At 41.7% G+C, this 21,040-nt stretch overlaps 1 protein-coding gene across 1 annotated transcript; it reads right to left on the reverse strand.

The window, feature by feature from the left end:
- Window positions 1–654: 654 nt before the first annotated feature.
- On the reverse strand, window positions 655–11,716 carry LOC127921940 (transmembrane protein 26-like). Its single transcript, XM_052505573.1, has 6 exons — window positions 11,313–11,716; window positions 11,110–11,206; window positions 9,981–10,070; window positions 6,639–6,847; window positions 5,221–5,300; window positions 655–917 (listed from the first exon to the last, which is right to left on the reverse strand). The coding sequence occupies exons 1-6, from the start codon at window positions 11,546–11,548 to the stop codon at window positions 655–657; spliced, it is 975 nt and encodes a 324-aa protein (XP_052361533.1). The 5' UTR covers window positions 11,549–11,716.
- Window positions 11,717–21,040: the final 9,324 nt, after the last annotated feature.

Here is a 21,040-nt window from a genome sequence, read left to right on the forward strand (position 1 = left end):
CCCTCTACCACCTAACCCACACCAGCATAACGTGCACAAGCAGCCCTCTACCACCCTAACCCACACCAGCATAACGTGCACAAGCAGCCCTCTACCACCTAACCCACACCAGCATAACGTGCACAAGCAGCCCTCTACCACCTAACCCACACAGCATAACGTGCACAGCAGCCCTCTACCACCTAACCCACACCAGCATAACGTGCATAAACTAGCAGCCCTCTACCACCCTAACCCACACCAGCATAACGTGCACTAGCAGCCCTCTACCACTAACCCCCACCAGCATAACGTGCACAAGCAGCCCTCTACCATAACCCACACCAGCATAACGTGCACAAGGCCCTCTACCACCTAACCCACACCAGCATAACGTGGGCCCCCTCTACCACCCTAACCCACACCAGCATAACGTGCACAAGCAAACATAATCCCCGGACAAGGACATGGGGGAACAGAGGGTTAAATAAACAACATGTAATGAATGGAATTGGAACCAGGTGTGTGGAAAGACAAAAACAAATGGAAAATGAAAGGTGGATCGGCGAGAAGGTGGATGGTGGATGGGCGATGGCTAGAAGACCGGTGACGTCGACCGCCGAACGTCGCCAGAACAAGAGAGGGACCGACTTCTGAAGTCGTGACATTAACAGATCAACCTGAAGCCTTGTAGTTGCAGTAGATGGCAAACAGACGGTAGAAGGTCAGAATGACCACCAGGAAGTTCTTGATGGCGAAGAAGATGAGCATCTGGTGTATGACGTGGAAGTAGAGGATGAGGGTGAGGCGGACCACCAGGAAGGGTCCGTCCTGGACGAAGAGGCTCTCCACCATGCTCCAGATATCTGTCCTTAGTCTGGCCAGCAGAGACACACCCTGGTCCCCCTCTGAATATTCATCAGGTCTGGAGGTAGACACTGGGGAGAGAAGAGACATTGGTCAGCTGGCCATGCGGGATAAGTTAGTGACATTGAAATCCAGAATCTGTGTCTAAATATCGCCACATACATACTGACTGAATAAAATAAATATAAATATATTTGCAGTGGGGTCCCAAGAAATTCTGGTGGAAAATATTGTCATTACCATAATTCCTGTATAACAGTACAATAACATTATGGTCACCATAATTCCCTGTATAACAGAACAAGCAGAAATGTGTATTCTGTAGCACAAACTCAAAAAAAGTTCTGGAGAATAAGAGCACCTCCTCCCAGCAGCCCACTGCACTGAGGCTAGGAAACACTGTTACCACCGATAAATCCACAATAATGGAGAATTTTCAATAAGCATTTCTCTATGGCTGGCCATGCTTTTCCACCTGGCTACCCCCAACCCTGGTCAACTGCCCGGCACCCTGCACACACCCTATTTCTCCTTCACCCAAATCCAGATTGCTGATGTTCTGAAAGAGCTGCAAAATCTGGACCCCTACAAATCAGCCGGGCTAGACAATCTGGACCCCTCTTTCTAAAATTATCTGCCGAAATTGTTGCAACCCTATTACTAGCCTGTTCAACCTCTCTTTCGTATCGTCTGAGATTCCCAAAGATTGGAAAACTTCCGTGGTCATCCTCCTCTTCAAAGGGGGAGACACTCTAGACACAAACTGCTACTGACCTATATCTATTCTACCCTGCCTTTCTAAGGTCTTTGAAAGCCAAGTTAACAAACAGATTACTGACCATTTCGAATCTCACTGTACCTTCTCCGCTATGCAATCTGGTTTCAGAGCTGGTCATGGGTGCACCTCAGCCACGCTCAAGGTACTAAAAAGATATCAGAACCGCCATCGATAAGAGACATTGCTGTGCAGCCGTATTCATCGACCTGGCCAAGGCTTTCGACTCATTTACAAAATAGCCTCCAATACTCTACTCAACAAATTGGATGCAGTCTATCACAGTGCCATCGTTTTGTCACCAAAGCCCCATATACTACCCACCACTGCGACCTGTATGCTCTCGTTGGCTGGCCCTCACTACATACTCGTCGCCAAACCCTCTGGCTCCAGGTCATCTACAAGTCTCTGCTAGCTAAAGCCCCGCCTTATCTGAGCTCACTGGTCACCATAGCAGCACCCACCCATAGCACGTGCCATCTCACTGGTCACCCCCAAAGCCAATTCTTCCTTTGGCCGCCTCTCCTTCCAGTTCTCTGCTGCCAATGACTGGAACGAACTGCAAAATCTGAAGCTGGAGACTCTTACCTCCCTCACTGACTTTAAGCGCCAGCTGTCAGAGCAACTCACAGTTCCCTGCACCTGTACGTAGCTCATCTGTAAACAGCCCTTCAATCTACCTCATCCCCATACTGTATTATTTATTTATCTTTCTCCTTTACACCCCATTATCTCTACTTGCACATTCATCTTCTGCACATCCTACCATTCCAGTGTTTAATTTCTATATTGGAATTACTTCGCCACCATGGCCTATTTATTGCCTTACCTCTCTTATCCTACCTCATTTGCACATGCTGTATATAGATTTTGTACTGTATTATTGACTGTATGTTTGTTTATTCCATGTGTAACTCTGTGTTGTTGTTTGTGTCAAACTGCTTTGCTTTATCTTGGCCAGGTTGCAGTTGTAAATGAGAACTTGTTCTCAACTAGCCCACCTGGTTAAATAAAGGTGAAATAAAAATGTTTAAAAAATAACATCATGGTTACCGTAATCACCTGTATAACAGAGCAATAACATTATGGTTACCGTAATCACCTGTATAACGGAGCAATAACATTATGGTTACCGTAATTCCCTGTATAACGGAGCAATAACATTATGGTTACCGTAATCACCTGTATAACAGAGCAATAACATTATGGTTACCGTAATCACCTGTATAACAGAGCAATAACATTATGGTTACCGTAATTCCCTGTATAACTGTATAACAGCAATAACATTATGGTTACCATAATTCCATGTATAACAAACAGTACAATAACATTATGGTTACCGTAATCAACCGTAAAACAGAGCAATAACATCATGGTTACCGTAATCACCTGTATAACAGAGCAATAACATTATGGTTACCGTAATCACCTGTATAACAGAGCAATAACATTATGGTTACCATAATTCACCATAAACACGGTGAAGCCCCAAAATTGCCCTCGCTAGAAGCATGTGTTTCAGACATAAATAAGGAAGTGGATGGCTGCAAACTTTCTACTTTTAAACTCGGACAAAACAGAGATGCTTGTTCTAGGTCCCAAGAAACAAAGATCTTCTGTTGAATCTGACAATTAATCTTAATGGTTGTACAGTCGTCTCAAATAAAACTGTGAAGGACCTCAGGCGTTACTCTGGACCCTGATCTCTCTTTTGAAGAACATATCAAGACCATTTCAAGGACAGCTTTTTTCCATCTATAACATTGCAAAAATCTGAAACTTTCTGTCCAAAAAATGATGCAGAAAAATTTATCCATGCTTTTGTCACTTCTAGGTTAGACTACTGCAATGCTCTACTCTCCGGCTACCCGGATAAAGCACTAAATAAACTTCAGTTAGTGCTAAATCACGGCTGCTAGAATCCTGACTAGAACCAACAAAATGTATCATATTACTCCAGTGCTAGCCTCCCTACACTGGCTTCCTGTCAAGGCAAGGGCTGATTTCAAGGTTTAACTGCTAACCTACAAAGCATTACATGGGCTTGCTCCTACCTATCTCTCTGATTTGGTCCTGCCGTACATACCTACACGTACGCTACGGTCACAAGACGCAGGCCTCCTAATTGTCCCTAGAATTTCTAAGCAAACAGCTGGAGGCAGGGCTTTCTCCTATAGAGCTCCATTTTTATGGAATGGTCTGCCTACCCATGTAAGAGACGCAAACTCGGTCTCAGCCTTTAAGTCTTTACTGAAGACTCATCTCTTCAGTGGGTCATATGATTGAGTGTAGTCTGGCCCAGGAGTGTGAAGGTGAACGGAAGGCTCTGGAGCAACAAACCGCCCTTGCTGTCGTCTGCCTGGCCGAATCCCCTCTTTCCACTGGGATTCTCTGCCTCTGACCCTATTACAGGAGCTGAGTCACTGGCTTACTAGGGCTCTTTCATACCGTCCCTGGGAGGGTGCGTCACCTGAGTGGGTTGATTCACTGATGTGGTCATCCTGTCTGGGTGGCGCCCCTTGGGTTGTGCCGTGGCGGAGATCTTTGTGGGCTATACTCGGCCTTGTCTCAGGTTGGTAAGTTGGTGGTTGAAGATATCCCTCTAGTGGTGTGGGGGGCTGTGCTTTGGCAAAGTGGGTGGGGTTATATCCTTCCTGTTTGGCCCTGTCCTGGGGTGTCATCGGATGGGGCCACAGTGTCTCCTGACCCCCTCCTGTCTCAGCCTCCAGTATTTATGCGGCAGTAGTTTATGTGTCGGGGGTCTAGGGTCAGTCTGTTATATCTGGAGTACTTCTCCTGTCTTATCCGGTGTCCTGTGTGAATTTAAGTGTGCTCTCTCTAATTCTCTCTTTCTCTCTTTCTTTCTCTCGTGGAGGACCTGAGCCCTAGGACTATGCCTCCAGGACTACCTGACATGATGACTCCTTGCTGTCCCCAGTCCACCTGGCCATGCTGCTGCTCCAGTTTCAACTGTTCTGCCTGTGATTATTATTATTTGACCATGCTGGTCATTTATGAACATTTGAACATCTTGGCCATGTTCTGTTATAATCTCCACCCGGCACGGCCAGAAGAGGACTGGCCACCCCACATAGCCTGGTTCCTCTCTATGTTTCTTCCTAGGTTTTGGCCTTTCTAGGGAGTTTTCCTAGCCACCGTGCTTCTACACCTGCATTGCTTGCTATTTGGGGTTTTAGGCTGGGTTTCTGTACAGCACTTTGAGATATCAGCTGATGTACGAGGGGCTATATAAATACATTTGATTTGATTTGATTTTGATAATTCCCTGTAGAACAGAGCAATAACATTATGGTTACCGTAATTCCCTGTATAACAGAGCAATAACATTATGGTTACCGTAATTCCCTGTATAACAGAGCAATACCATTATGGTTACTGTAATTCCCTGTATATCAGAGCAATAACATGATGGTTACTGTAATTCCCTGTATAAGAGAGCAATAACATTATTGTTACCGTAATTCCCTGTATAACAGAGCAATAACATTATGGTTACCGTAATTCCCTGTATAACACAGCAATAACATTATGGTTACCGTAACCATAAGAAGAGCCAGGATAGAAACACACAGTACCTGACAGGTGAAGAGGAAACTGGAACATACTCCACGTCCAGACTCCGAGGATGACGTACACCATGCTGGGACTGCTGTCCCTGTAGGAGACATAGTTTAACATTGGTAAGGGTGTGAAGCTGCAGAAACCATCACATGTATGTTTATCTGCACTGGTACTATAGCCTGGGTCCAGTCTGTTTCTGGTCATGGTACTATAGCCTGGGTCCAGTCTGTTTCTGGTCATGGTACTATAGCCTGGGTCCAGTCTGTTTCTGGTCATGGTACTATAGCCTGGGTCCAGTCTGTTTCTGGTCATGGTACTATAGCCTGGGTCCAGTCTGTTTCTGGTCATGGTACTATAGCCTGGGTCCAGTCTGTTTCTGGTCATGGTACTATAGCCTGGGTCCAGTCTGTTTCTGGTCATGGTACTATAGCCTGGGTCCAGTCTGTTTCTGGTCATGGTACTGTAGCCTGGGTCCAGTCTGTTTCTGGTCATGGTACTATAGCCTGGGTCCAGTCTGTTTCTGGTCATGGTACTGTAGCCTGGGTCCAGTCTGTTTCTGTTCCTATTGGAATTGTCATGGTACTGTAGCCTGGGTCCAGTCTGTTTCTGTTCCTAATGGAATTGTCATGGTACTGTAGCCTGGGTCCAGTCTGTTTCTGTTCATTATGGAATTGTCATGGTACTGTAGCCTGGGTCCAGTCTGTTTCTGTTCGTTATGGAATTGTCATGGTACTATAGCCTGGGTCCAGTCTGTTTCTGTTCGTTATGGAATTGTCATGGTACTATAGCCTGGGTCCAGTCTGTTTCTGTTCCTAATGGAATTGTCATGGTACTATAGCCTGGGTCCAGTCTGTTTCTGTTCATTATGGAATTGTCATGGTACTATAGCCTGGGTCCAGTCTGTTTCTGTTCCTAATGGAATTGTCATGGTACTATAGCCTGGGTCCAGTCTGTTTCTGTTCATTATGGAATTGTCATGGTACTATAGCCTGGGTCCAGTCTGTTTCTGTTCATTATGGAATTGTCATGGTACTATAGCCTGGGTCCAGTCTGTTTCTGTTCCTAATGGAATTGTCATGGTACTATAGCCTGGGTCCAGTCTGTTTCTGTTCATTATGGAATTGTCATGGTACTATAGCCTGGGTCCAGTCTGTTTCTGTTCATTATGGAATTGTCATGGTATTATAGGCTGGGTCCAGTCTGTTTCTGTTCATTATGGAATTGTCATGGTACTGTAGCCTGGGTCCAGTCTGTTTCTGGTCATGGTACTGTAGCCTGGGTCCAGTCTGTTTCTGTTCATTATGGAATTGTCATGCCAAGAGTGCAGAAACAGACTGACATCCAGGCTACATATAATGTCTACTGACTTAAAATACATACATCAGACAGTATCTCTGAGGTTAGGGTTAGGGGTTAGAGGTCAGGGACCTACTTGACATCCAACAGTGTCTCTGAGGTGAACTCCAGGATGTCAGCGGCAGTGCCTACGAAGATGAGGAGGAGCTGAGACAGTTCATCCCTGGTCACCCCTCCTGCAACAGGGAGCAGCCACTTCCCTATGACCAGCAGGATCAACAGGGTCTGGTGCAGGGCCAGGATCCAGTCGTTAGCGCACACTGACGACAACAGAGATACTGAACCCTGTTGGGCCAAGCAGAGAGACACATAGTGGTTAGTATAACTGATTAGAGGTTATTAATGACTAGGTAACTCCAACCAGAGAGACACATAGTGGTTAGTATAACTGATTAGAGGTTATTAATGACTAGGTAACTCCAACCAGAGAGACACATAGTGGTTAGTATAACTGATTAGAGGTTATTAATGACTAGGTAACTCCAACCAGAGAGACACATAGTGGTTAGTATAACTGATTAGAGGTTATTAATGACTAGGTAACTCCAACCAGAGAGACACATAGTGGTTAGTATAACTGATTAGAGGTTATTAATGACTAGGTAACTCCAACCAGAGAGACACATAGTGGTTAGTATAACTGATTAGAGGTTATTAATGACTAGTAACTCCAACCAGAGAGACACATAGTGGTTAGTATAACTGATTAGAGGTTATTAACTCCAACCAGAGAGACACATAGTGGTTAGACTGATTAGAGGTTATTAATGACTAGGTAACTCCAACCAGAGACACATGTGGTTAGTATAACTGATTAGAGGTTATTAACTCAACCAGAGAGACACATAATGGTTAGTATAACTGACCAACCAGAGAGACACATAGTGGTTAGTATAACTGATTAGAGGTTATTAATGACTAGGTAACTCAACCAGAGAGACACATAGTGGTTAGTATAACTGATTAGAGGTTATTAATGACTAGGTAACTCCAACCAGAGAGACACATAGTGGTTAGTATAACTGATTAGAGGTTATTAATGACTAGGTAACTCCAACCAGAGAGACACATAGTGGTTAGTATAACTGATTAGAGGTTATTAATGACTAGGTAACTCCAACCAGAGAGACACATAGTGGTTAGTATAACTGATTAGAGGTTATTAATGTTATTAACTCCAACCAGAGAGACACATAGTGGGTATAACTGATTAGAGGTTATTAATGACTAGGTAACCAAGAGAGACACATAGTGGTTAGTAAAACTGATTAGAGGTTATTTAATGACTAGTTAGTATAATAACCAACCAGAGAGACACATAGTGGTTAGTATAACTGATTAGAGGTTATTAATAACTCCAACCAGAGAGACACATAGTGGTTAGTATAACTGATTAGAGGTTATTAATGACTAGGTAACCAGAGAGACACATAGTGGTTAGTATAACTGATTAGAGGTTATTAATGACTAGGTAACTCCAACCAGAGAGACACATAGTGGTTAGTATAACTGATTAGAGGTTATTAATGACTAGGTAACTCCAACCAGAGAGACACATAGTGGTTAGTATAACTGATTAGAGGTTATTAATGACTAGGTAACTCCAACCAGAGAGACACATAGTGGTTAGTATAACTGATTAGAGGTTATTAACTCCAACCAGAGAGACACATAGTGGTTAGTATAACTGATTAGAGGTTATTAATGACTAGGTAACTCCAACCAGAGAGACACATAGTGGTTAGTATAACTGATTAGAGGTTATTAACTACAACCAGAGAGACACATAGTGGTTAGTATAACTGATTAGAGGTTATTAATGACTAGGTAACTCCAACCAGAGAGACACATAGTGGTTAGTATTACTGATTAGAGGTTATTAATGACTAGGTAACTCGAACCAGAGAGACACATAGTGGTTAGTATAACTGATTAGAGGTTATTAATGACTAGGTAACTCCAACCAGAGAGACACATAGTGGTTAGTATAACTGATTAGAGGTTATTAATGACTAGGTAACTCCAACCAGAGAGACACATAGTGGTTGGTATAACTGATTAGAGGTTATTAATGACTAGGTAACTCCAACCAGAGAGACACATAGTGGTTAGTATAACTGATTAGAGGTTATTAATGACTAGGTAACTCCAACCAGAGAGACACATAGTGGTTAGTATAACTGATTAGAGGTTATTAATGACTAGGTAACTCCAACCAGAGAGACACATAGTGGTTAGTAAAACTGATTAGAGGTTATTAATGACTAGGTAACTCCAACCAGAGAGACACATAGAGGTTAGTATAACTGATTAGAGGTTATTAACTACAACCAGAGAGACACATAGTGGTTAGTATAACTGATTAGAGGTTATTAATGACTAGGTAACTCCAACCAGAGAGACACATAGTGGTTAGTATAACTGATTAGAGGTTATTAAACTAGGTAACTCCAACCAGAGAGACACATAGTGGTTAGTATAACTGATTAGTGGTTAATGATAGGTAACTCCAACCAGAGAGACACATATAGTATAACTGATTAGAGGTTATTAATGACTAGGTAACTCCAACCAGAGAGACACATAGTGGTTAGTATAACTGATTAGAGGTTATTAATGACCAGGTAACTCCAACCAGAGAGACACATAGTGGTTAGTAAAACTGATTAGAGGTTATTAACTACAACCAGAGAGACACATAGTGGTTAGTATAACTGATTAGAGGTTATTAATGACTAGGTAACTCCAACCAGAGAGACACATAGTGGTTAGTATAACTGATTAGAGGTTATTAATGACTAGGTAACTCGAACCAGAGAGACACATAGTGGTTAGTATAACTGATTACTGATTCGAACCAGAGAGACACATAGTTAGTATAACTGATTAATGACTAGGTAACTCCAACCAGAGAGACACATAGTGGTTAGTATAACTGATTGGAGGTTATTAATGACTAGGTAACTCCAACCAGAGAGACACATAGTGGTTAGTATAACTGATTGGAGGTTATTAACTCCAACCAGTGTTGTTATTATTAAAGATCAGTATCTTAAAATCTCCTTAAAAAACATGAATGAATGTTTTCTAAGAGGTTAAGGGAGAGCCCAGTTCAGGCCAGGGGAGGGTACTACAGCCAGCAGCAGTCTGCCACATGAATAAAAGTCCTGTGTGACGAAGCTTGTAATAGTTTTTATTTAGGGTTGTTTAGTTAAAAAACAACTTCTGTAGATCTATTTTAGTTATAAAAAGTCTGAGCTCACAATAAAGTCTTTGAGGTGCAACAGCAGCACTACCAAACAAACTGGTGTTAAAGGCAGCCTCTGTCTCGACAGGCCTGTAGGAAAGACAGCCTCTGTCTCGACAGGCCTGTAGGAAAAACCTGCAGGACACAGGAAACACTGTGGCTTCTGCCCACCTGGAGTAACGTCTCGCTGCCATTGGTGGAATTCCCTCTCCACATGTTTAACAGGCTCTTTATGTTTTCAGATGAATCCAGTTTGTCACACTGAGGATGAACAGACATACAGTACATGAGTTAAATTCATACGATACTATGTGTTCTAGCCTACAGTATGGACAACAGAAAAGAAACAGCATCATTTACACAGAGTATATGATTACATTCACCATCATTTACACAGAGTATATGATTACATTCACCATCATTTACACACAGTATATGATTACATTCACCATCATTTACACAGAGTATATGATTACATTCACCATCATTTACACACAGTATATGATTACATTCACCATCATTTACACAGAGTATATGATTACATTCACCATCATTTACACACAGTATATGATTACATTCACCATCATTTACACACAGTATATGATTACATTCACCATCATTTACACAGAGTATATGATTACATTCACCATCATTTACACAGAGTACAGTATATGATTACATTCACCATCATTTACACACAGTATATGATTACATTCACCATCATTTACACACAGTATATGATTACATTCACCATCATTTAAACAGAGTATATGATTACATTCACCATCATTTACACAGAGTATATGATTACATTCACCATCATTTACACAGAGTATATGATTACATTCACCATCATTTACACAGAGTATATGATTACATTCACCATCATTTACACAGAGTATATGATTACATTCACCATCATTTACACAGAGTATATGATTACATTCACCATCATTTACACACAGTACATGATTACATTCACCATCATTTACACAGAGTATATGATTACATTCACCATCATTTACACACAGTATATGATTACATTCACCATCATTTACACACAGTATATGATTACATTCACCATCATTTACACACAGTATATGATTACATTCACCATCATTTACACACAGTATATGATTACATCCACCATCATTTACACAGAGTATATGATTACATTCAGCATCATTTACACAGAGTATATGATTTCCGCTCATTATGCAAGTTACAAATAAATGTACAACTAAAGTGAAGGAATAAATGATTAAAAATCCTAAATAAAACAGAAGACCAAAGTCCTTACCCTGGAATCAGTAGCTTTGTTCTGCTGATGATGTAACTCTAGAATCCATAGAGATGGAATGATACTGATGAGGAACAGGAAGATGGCAGGAGAAAACCTGGAGACACGGAAAGATAACATGAAAAGGTATTAAAAACAAACAGTCAAGGCGACTAAACTTTAAGAAAAAGTCATTTCACAGTTCTAATGTTATTTAGATTTACCATTTATAATCCTGTAATTGTTTTCTCTTCAGGGTTAAAATCATCTCGACCACCAGAGGAAGATAAAGGATCGTCAAGAACCAATAAAGAGCATTATTCTTAACCCAGACCACCCTCCATACTCCTATCAGAGAGATGAGGAGAAATAGCGACCGGGTAACAACCGCACAGATAAACTTCAATATCATCTTTTTTGTCTGGGTCGGAGAAATACTATACAACTCCAGCTGCCTCATTAACGGGGCATGCTTCTAGTCTGCTCTCTGTCAGCCACTTCAACACACTGTTGAAAAAGTGAACGTTTAGGTACGCCTCTGTTATGGGTGTAAGAAGGCACAGCGATGCCATCTGTTGGTAAATGTTCATCACTGCAACTCTTGTGTTTTACCGGGGTGCTTGAGATACCCGGATGTGTTGTCATGTACTGAACAAGACTGGTTACTCGCATCAATGCCTCTGTCTCGTCATTTAACGTTCAAACCGCCTCCGCACAACGAATACCCAATGGGTGCTGCCGGTGGAAAAATGCTGCGCTTGACGCGCGACATTGCAAAGCAATTAGTTGAGTAAAATTAAATGTTACATGTTTAAGGGAGTTGCATGTAGGAAGTATTATTATACGGTGCGTTCGGAAACTATTCAGACCCGTTTCTACATTTTGTTACGTTACAGCCTTATTCTAAAATTGATACAATTATTTTTTTCTTCTCATCAATCCACACTACACCCATGATGACAAATCGAAAACAAATTTATAAAAAAATTAACACATAAATACCTTATTTACATTAGTATTCAGACCTTTGACTACGAGACTCAAAATTGAGCTCAGGTGCATCCTGTTTCCATTGATCATCCTTGAGATGTTTCTACAACTTGATTGTCCAACTGGTAAATTCAATTGATTGGTCATGATTTGGAAAGGCACACACCTGTCTATATAAGGTTCCACAGTTGACAGTGCAAGTCAGAGCAACCCCCCAATAATAATTTTAAACTACATTGTTGGTTAGAGGCTCGTAAAGTAAGCATTTCACTGTAAGGTTATATTCGGCGCATGTGACTTATACAATTTGATTTGATGGGGCAGTGTGATGGCGATTACATTGTCTGTAATGCAAGAACACGTCTCATAAAAGTCATGATGTTTTTGTTTGTTTTAGCTTTTTGGAAATTGTAGAAATAAAAACATTTCCTTCTTCAGAAGTTCCAACTAGGCAGGCTAACGTTAGTTAATTTGCTAGGTATCATACAGTAGGCGTATATTAATAATGATATAGTTAATATAAGCAGACAATCATAATTGACTGTAGCGTATGTAAAGCACCCATAAACTACCGGTCGTCGCGGAACGAACGACTGACACCTTTCCGGGAAAGTCCCGGTCCATTTAAAAATCATTCCTGCCTCCTTCGCACTGCAAAGTGTCTACTCGTCAGACGTCATGAAACGTTATCAGAAGCGTCCACTTAATTTGAGGGCTGAGGGGACAGGGTGTGTCGTTTAAGTGTTTGGAAAGCAACCTAAAGCAAATACATTTGTACGAAGCTGAATCAGGAAATGAATGTCCACTCTTCATTGCAGATCCCGCCTTCATTCTTGTGTGATAATTTTTCTCGAAATCTAAAAGCACAACATATATTGAAGCTAGTGTCTTAAGTAGCTGAACATGTTATTACTCCAACCAAGTGAAAGAGAGAAATTACACGTTTTAATTTTCATCAAAAACAAATGCCTTTGAGTTGACAGCTTGCGCAGTTCGGTGCGAGACAACCGTTAACCAGAAGACATGTCTCTACCCATGAGTTCAGCCAGACACCATGTCAACGCCTGGTTTTCTATTGGAGAAGCAGATTCAGCCTGTCTTGATACTGTACTTTCATTGATTTTGTTTTGTAGAGGAGACGGTATGCTATTCGGCCAAAATGAGAAGTACCAGTACGGCGCTCCGGACAGCACTGGTTACAGGTTGACTAGACAGATCTAACACAGTGTTGCCAACTCCTCAGTAATGGAAAGTAGCTATTGGCGGTTCGTTTTCATTGATTTTTATTTGTCACTAGAGGGTCTGAATACTCGCTAAATATAGCGACAAAAGTCGCTAAGTTGACAACACTGCGATTCTAGAATGAGCTTTATCCATCTCGATAGACCAGACTGCCCAGAAGCTCACCGCCCGGAAGCTCATCACCCGGACCGGAAGCTCACCGCCCGTCCACTGTGGACGTGTTGCCATGGTAACGCTGGTGACTAAAACATGTCTGCAAAAGCAAAACAAAGCAACAAGTCAGCGGATAAAAATGCAAACGATAGAAATGACGTTGCGTCCAAAGTAGGAATATATGTTAAAACCCTATTAATATTTAATATTATATGAAATATTTACTACGTCATTTGTCTGGTTATTATTTCACAAACGTATTATTATTAAAGCTAGAGCTAACCTAGTGTGGCCTGCTAAACAAACTCAACTTGTGTTCTGAATCCAATTAATACAGGAAAGTGATGCTGAAAAAGCCAACCCTCAATGGAAACTTATTTCCCATGAACAAATCAACACGCTGTTGGATTTGACAGTGGAACAAGTGCAATTGTAAGTAACGAGGATATATGGGCCTACTGGCCAGTTCATTTGGAAGTGGTTCATGTATCAACCTTTTGTTTTACAACAGCCAGTTTGAAGAAATACTTGGTTTGAAGAACTACCAGACGTGTCTGAAGGAGGCTTCCCTGTTGGACTACTTTGTCTCTGGCTTCTGGTGGACCAGGGAGATGAACTACACCTGTCAACAGATCTCATTCATCATGGCTCTACTGCAATTGTTACTGGACAACATCAGTGGTAAGTCATAGGATTTATAGGTAACAGACAGAATCAAAGCTAATTTTATCGGTCACAGATCGAATCCCCGAGCTGACAAGGTACAAATCTGTCATGCAGTTAACCCACTGTTCGAGGCCGTCATTGAAAATAAGAATTTGTTCTTAACTGACTTGCCTATTTAAATAAAGGTAAAATAAATAAAATTTGCAGATGTTATTGTGGGTGTAGCGAAACGCTTGTGCTTCTAGCTCCGACAGTGCAGTAATATCTAACATGTAATATCTAACAAATTACACAACATAAACCCAATACACACAAATCTAAGTAAAGGACAAGATAGATAGAATACGGAACGGACTATGAGATGAGAAATGCAAGATATGTAAACATTATTGAGATGAGAAATGCAAGATGTGTAAACATTATTAAGTGAATGAGATACCGTAGAATAGTATAGAATAAAGTATGAGATGAGTAATTTACTGTGCAACCTATTATTTTTTTTATTTTTTGAATTTTACCCCTTTTTCAACCCCAATTTCGTGGTATCAATTAGCAGTATCTTGTCTCATCGCTACAACTCCCGCACGGGCTCGGGAGAGACGAAGGTTGAAACTCATGTGATACACAATCCAAACCAAGCCACACTGCTTCTTAACACAGCGCAGTGTCTCCTCCGGACATTGGTGACTGGCCGGGTTGGATGCGCAGCAGTGTGGCTTGGTTTGATTGTGAGGACACCTCCTGCGCCTGGCAACCACTGTGCCTGAGACAACCACTGGATACTGCGCCTGGCAACCACTGCGCCTCGCCCTCCACAGGAGTCGCTGATGAGACAAGGATATCCCTACCGGCCAAGCCCTCCCTAACCCGGACGACGCTCGGCCAATTGTGCGTCGCCCCACGGACCTCCCGGTCGTGGCCAGTTACGACAGAGCCTGGGTGCGAACCCAGAGTCTCTGGTGGCACAGCTGGCGCTGCAGTACAGCGCCCTTAACCACTGCGCCACCCGGGAAGCCGCAACCTATAATTTTGATTTGTTACCACGAAACTTGGGGTGTGGGCCACAAAATCTGAACTCATCATGACCGGTCACAGTGGCTCGCAGGCCTGCATATCCACATCTATACCCACACATACAGACAGCCTTTTAGTGGGCCCTAAGTAATATTTAGTTCGGGTCCCACCCCACCCTGCGAGAATTTAAGTTGCCCCCCTCATGACAGCAGAGCGAAGAAAATAGAGTTAATTTCCTCCAAAACTTCACCATTTGAGATAATGTTTTTCAATCTTCTCGATTTGTCAGTTGGGATAATTAGGAATACAGCGCCATCTCCCATCCTTGGATTAAGGTATGTTTTCCGAGACACATCTCACGCTCCTTGCTGTCCTGATCTTGCTGTCCCTGATCTTGGCATGGCACCGTTCCTGCCTCAGAAGTAATGAACGTCCAGTCAGATTCTTATGGCTAACGTCAATATGACTGGCTGTGGCTAATATCTGTATTCATATCTGTCCTCAATGTCCCAGAGAAGCAGATGCCGTTTGTTGATAACCTGAATGAGTTTGCCAAGATGATATCAGGAACGCGCCAGTCTCCTTCTCCAGAGGTCGACTCACTGTTTGATGCTGAGCAGGCCATGTCCATCACTGACTACCTGAAGTGCAGGTAGCAAGACTCTTCTCTATTAGCCTTTTTAGTAAGGCCTACATGATTAATATCACATGAACACTGTCCTTACTTATCTGGTGATAATCCATTCAGAGCAGTGACCCTCATAGGGGATGTTGAAGTTCTGGTCTGTTGGTTACTTATCTTGGTTCACCTCTTTTACTATAGTCTCTTTCAGAACTACCAACTCTATGAGTTTCTCTTCAGCCAACCTAGAGAGGAGCTGCTCCTTGGGAAGAAGGTGAGACTGCCTGCGTCATTGTGTCCGTATGTATGTTGAGGTTTCCTTAAGGAAGCTAGTGAGTAACTTGGAAGGGCAGTGACCATAAAGAGAGTCCTTTCCTGTCATTGTCCCTAACCATTTATCTGTCATCTCTGTCTAACTAACTCACCACCAGGAGGCCATTTATCTGTCATCTCTGTCTAACTAACTCACCATCAGGAGACCATTATCTGTCATCTCTGTCTAACTAACTCACCATCAGGAGACCATTATCTGTCATCTCTGTCTAACTAACTCACCATCAGGAGGCCATTTATCTGTCATCTCTGTCTAACTCAGAGATCAGGAGACCATTTATCTGTCATCTCTGTCTAACTAACTCACCATCAGGAGACCATTTATCTGTCATCTCTGTCTAACTTCACCACAGGAGGCCATTTATCTGTCATCTCTGATGGTAACTCACCATCAGAGATGACATTTATCTGTCATCTCTGATCTAAGTAACTCACCATCAGAGATGACCATTTATCTGTCATCTCTGTCTAACTCACCACCAGGAGGCCATTTATCTGTCATCTCTCTAACTCACCATCAGGAGACCATTTATCTGTCATCTCTGTCTAACTAACTCACCATCAGGAGACCATTTATCTGTCATCTGAGTCTAACTCACCATCAGGAGACCATTTATCTGTCATCTCTGTGGTAACTAACTCACCACCAGGATGCCATTTATCTGTCATCTCTAACTCACCATCAGAGATGACCATTTATCTGTCATCTCTGTCTAACTAACTCACCATCAGGAGACCATTTATCTGATCATCTCTCTCTAACTCACCATCAGGAGACCATTTATCTGTCATCTCTGGTCTAACTAACTCACCACCAGGAGACCATTTATCTGTCATCTCTGTCTAACTAACCATCAGGAGACCATTATCTGTCATCTCTGTCTAACTAACTCACCATCAGGAGACCATTTATCTGTCATCTCTGACTAACTAACTCACCATCAGGAGACCATTATCTGTCATCTCTGTCTAACTAAATCACCATTAGACAGAGGCCATTTATCTGTCATCTCTGACTAACTAACTCACCATCAGGAGACCATTATCTGTCATCTCTGTCTAACTAACTCACAGAGATGACACAGAGAGACAATTTATCTGTCATCTCTGTCTAACTAACTCACCATCAGGAGACCATTTATCTGTCATCTCTGTCTAACTCACCATCAGGAGACCATTATCTGTCATCTCTGTCTAACTAACTCACCATCAGGAGACCATTTATCTGTCATCTCTGTCTAACTCACCATCAGGAGACCATTATCTGTCATCTCTGTCTAACTAACTCACCATCAGGAGACCATTTATCTGTCATCTCTGTCTAACTAACTCACCATCAGGAGACCATTTATCTGTCATCTCTGTCTAACTCACCATCAGGAGACCATTATCTGTCATCTCTGTCTAACTAACTCACCATCAGGAGACCATTATCTGTCATCTCTGTCTAACTAACTCACCATCAGGAGACCATTTATCTGTCATCTCTGTCTAACTAACTCACCATCAGGAGGCCATTTATCTGTCATCTCTGTCTAACTAACTCACCATCAGGAGACCATTTATCTGTCATCTCTGTCTAACTAACTCACCATCAGGAGACCATTTATCTGTCATCTCTGTCTAACTAACTCACCATCAGGAGGCCATTTATCTGTCATCTCTGTCTAACTAACTCACCATCAGGAGACCATTTATCTGTCATCTCTGACTAACTAACTCACCATCAGGAGGCCATTTATCTGTCATCTCTGTCTAACTAACTCACCATCAGGAGACCATTTATCTGTCATCTCTGTCTAACTAACTCACAATCAGGAGACCATTTATCTGTCATCTCTGTCTAACTAACCATCAGAGACCATTATCTGTCATCTCTGTCTAACTAACTCACCATCAGGAGACCATTTATCTGTCATCTCTGACTAACTAACTCACCATCAGAGAGACCATTATCTGTCATCTCTGTCTAACTAAATCACCATCAGGAGGCCATTTATCTGTCATCTCTGACTAACTAACTCACCATCAGGAGACCATTATCTGTCATCTCTGTCTAACTAACTCACCATCAGGAGACAATTTATCTGTCATCTCTGTCTAACTAACTCACCATCAGGAGACCATTTATCTGTCATCTCTGTCTAACTCACCATCAGGAGACCATTATCTGTCATCTCTGTCTAACTAACTCACCATCAGGAGACCATTTATCTGTCATCTCTGTCTAACTCACCATCAGAGAGACCATTATCTGTCATCTCTGTCTAACTAACTCACCATCAGAGATGACCATTTATCTGTCATCTCTGTCTAACTAACTCACCATCAGGAGACCATTTATCTGTCATCTCTGTCTAACTCACCATCAGAGAGACCATTATCTGTCATCTCTGTCTAACTAACTCACCATCAGAGAGACCATTATCTGTCATCTCTGTCTAACTAACTCACCATCAGGAGACCATTTAAATGTCATCTCTGTCTAACTAACTCACCATCAGAGATGACCATTTATCTGTCATCTCTGTGGTAACTAACTCACCATCAGGAGACCATTTATCTGTCATCTCTGTCTAACTAACTCACAATCAGGAGACCATTTATCTGTCATCTCTGTCTAACTAACTCACCATCAGAGAGGCCAGATAAATGGTCTCCTGTGGTGACTAACTCACAATCAGGAGACCATTTATCTGTCATCTCTGTCTAACTAACTCACCATCAGAGATGACCATTTATCTGTCATCTCTGTCTAACTCACCATCAGAGATGCCATTAAATCTGTCATCTCTGTCTAAGTAACTCACCATCAGAGAGACCATTATCTGTCATCTCTGTCTAACTAACTCACCATCAGGAGACCATTTATCTGTCATCTCTGTCTAACTAACTCACCACCAGGAGGCCATTTATCTGTCATCTCTGTCTAACTCACCATCAGGAGACCATTTATCTGTCATCTCTGTCTAACTAACTCACCATCAGAGAGACCATTTATCTGTCATCTCTGTCTAACTCACCATCAGGAGACCATTTATCTGTTATCTCTGACTAACTAACTCACCATCAGAGAGACCATTATCTGTCATCTCTGACTAATTCACCATCAGGAGACCATTATCTGTCATCTCTGTCTAACTAACTCACCATCAGGAGACTATTTATCTGTCATCTCTGACTAACTCACAATCAGGAGACCATTTTCTAGTTAGTTAGAGATGACAGATAATGGTCTCCTGATGGTGAGTTAGTTAGACAGAGATGACAGATAATGGTCTCCTGATGGTGAGTTAGTTAGACAGAGATGACAGATAAATGGTCTCCTGATGGTGAGTTAGTTAGACAGAGATGACAGATAAATGGTCTCCTGATGGTGAGTTAGTTAGACAGAGATGACAGATAATGGTCTCCTGATGGTGAGTTAGTTAGACAGAGATGACAGATAATGGTCTCCTGATGGTGAGTTAGTTAGACAGAGATGACAGATAAATGGTCTCCTGATGGTGAGTTAGTTAGACAGAGATGACAGATAAATGGTCTCCTGATGGTGAGTTAGTTAGACAGAGATGACAGATAATGGTCTCCTGATGGTGAGTTAGTTAGACAGAGGACAGATAAATGGTCTCCTGATGGTGAGTTAGTTAGACAGAGATGACAGATAATGGTCTCCTGATGGTGAGTTAGTTAGACAGAGATGACAAATGATGGTGAGTTAGACAGAGATGACAGATAAATGGTCTCCTGATGGTGAGTTAGACAGAGATGACAGATAAATGGTCTCCTGATGGTGAGTTAGTTAGACAGAGATGACAGATAATGGTCTCCTGATGGTGAGTTAGTTAGACAGAGATGACAGATAATGGTCTCCTGATGGTGAGTTAGTTAGACAGAGATGACAGATAAATGGTCTCCTGATGGTGAGTTAGTTAGACAGAGATGACAGATAAATGGTCTCCTGATGGTGAGTTAGTTAGACAGAGATGACAGATAATGGTCTCCTGATGGTGAGTTAGTTAGACAGAGATGACAGATAAATGGTCTCCTGATGGTGAGTTAGTTAGACAGAGATGACAGATAATGGTCTCCTGATGGTGAGTTAGTTAGAGATGACAGACAAATGGTCTCCTGATGGTGAGTTAGTTAGACAGAGATGACAGATAAATGGTCCTATGGTGAGTTAGTCAGATCTCATTATCACAGCATGTATGGAGCCTATAATAACATTAGATCTCATTATCACAGCATGACAGAGCCTATAATAACATCAGATCTCATTATCACAGCATGTATGGAGCCTATTATAACATCAGATCTCATTATCACAGCATGTATGGAGTCTATAATAACATTAGATCTCATTATCACAGCATGTATGGAGCCTATAATAACATCAGATCTCATTATCACAACATGTATGGAGCCTATAATAACATCAGATCTCATTATCACAACATGTATGGAGCCTATAATAACATTAGATCTCATTATCACAGCATGTATGGAGCCTATAATAACATCAGATCTCATTATCACAGCATGTATGGAGCCTATAATAACATCAGATCTCATTATCACAACATGTATGGAGCCTATAATAACATTAGATCTCATTATCACAGCATGTATGGAGTCTATAATAACATCAGATCTCATTATCACAGCATGTATGGAGCCTATAATAACATCAGATCTCATTATCACAACATGTATGGAGTCTATAATAACATTAGATCTCATTATCACAGCATGTATGGAGCCTATAATAACATCAGATCTCATTATCACAGCATGTATGGAGCCTATAATAACATTAGATCTCATTATCACAGCATGTATGGAGCCTATAATAACATCAGATCTCATTATCACAGCATGTATGGAGCCTATAATAACATCAGATCTCATTATCACAGCATGTATGGAGCCTAT

The sequence above is a fragment of the Oncorhynchus keta genome, unplaced genomic scaffold (assembly GCF_023373465.1).
Source record: "Oncorhynchus keta strain PuntledgeMale-10-30-2019 unplaced genomic scaffold, Oket_V2 Un_contig_2403_pilon_pilon, whole genome shotgun sequence".
Lineage (NCBI taxonomy): Eukaryota > Metazoa > Chordata > Actinopteri > Salmoniformes > Salmonidae > Oncorhynchus > Oncorhynchus keta.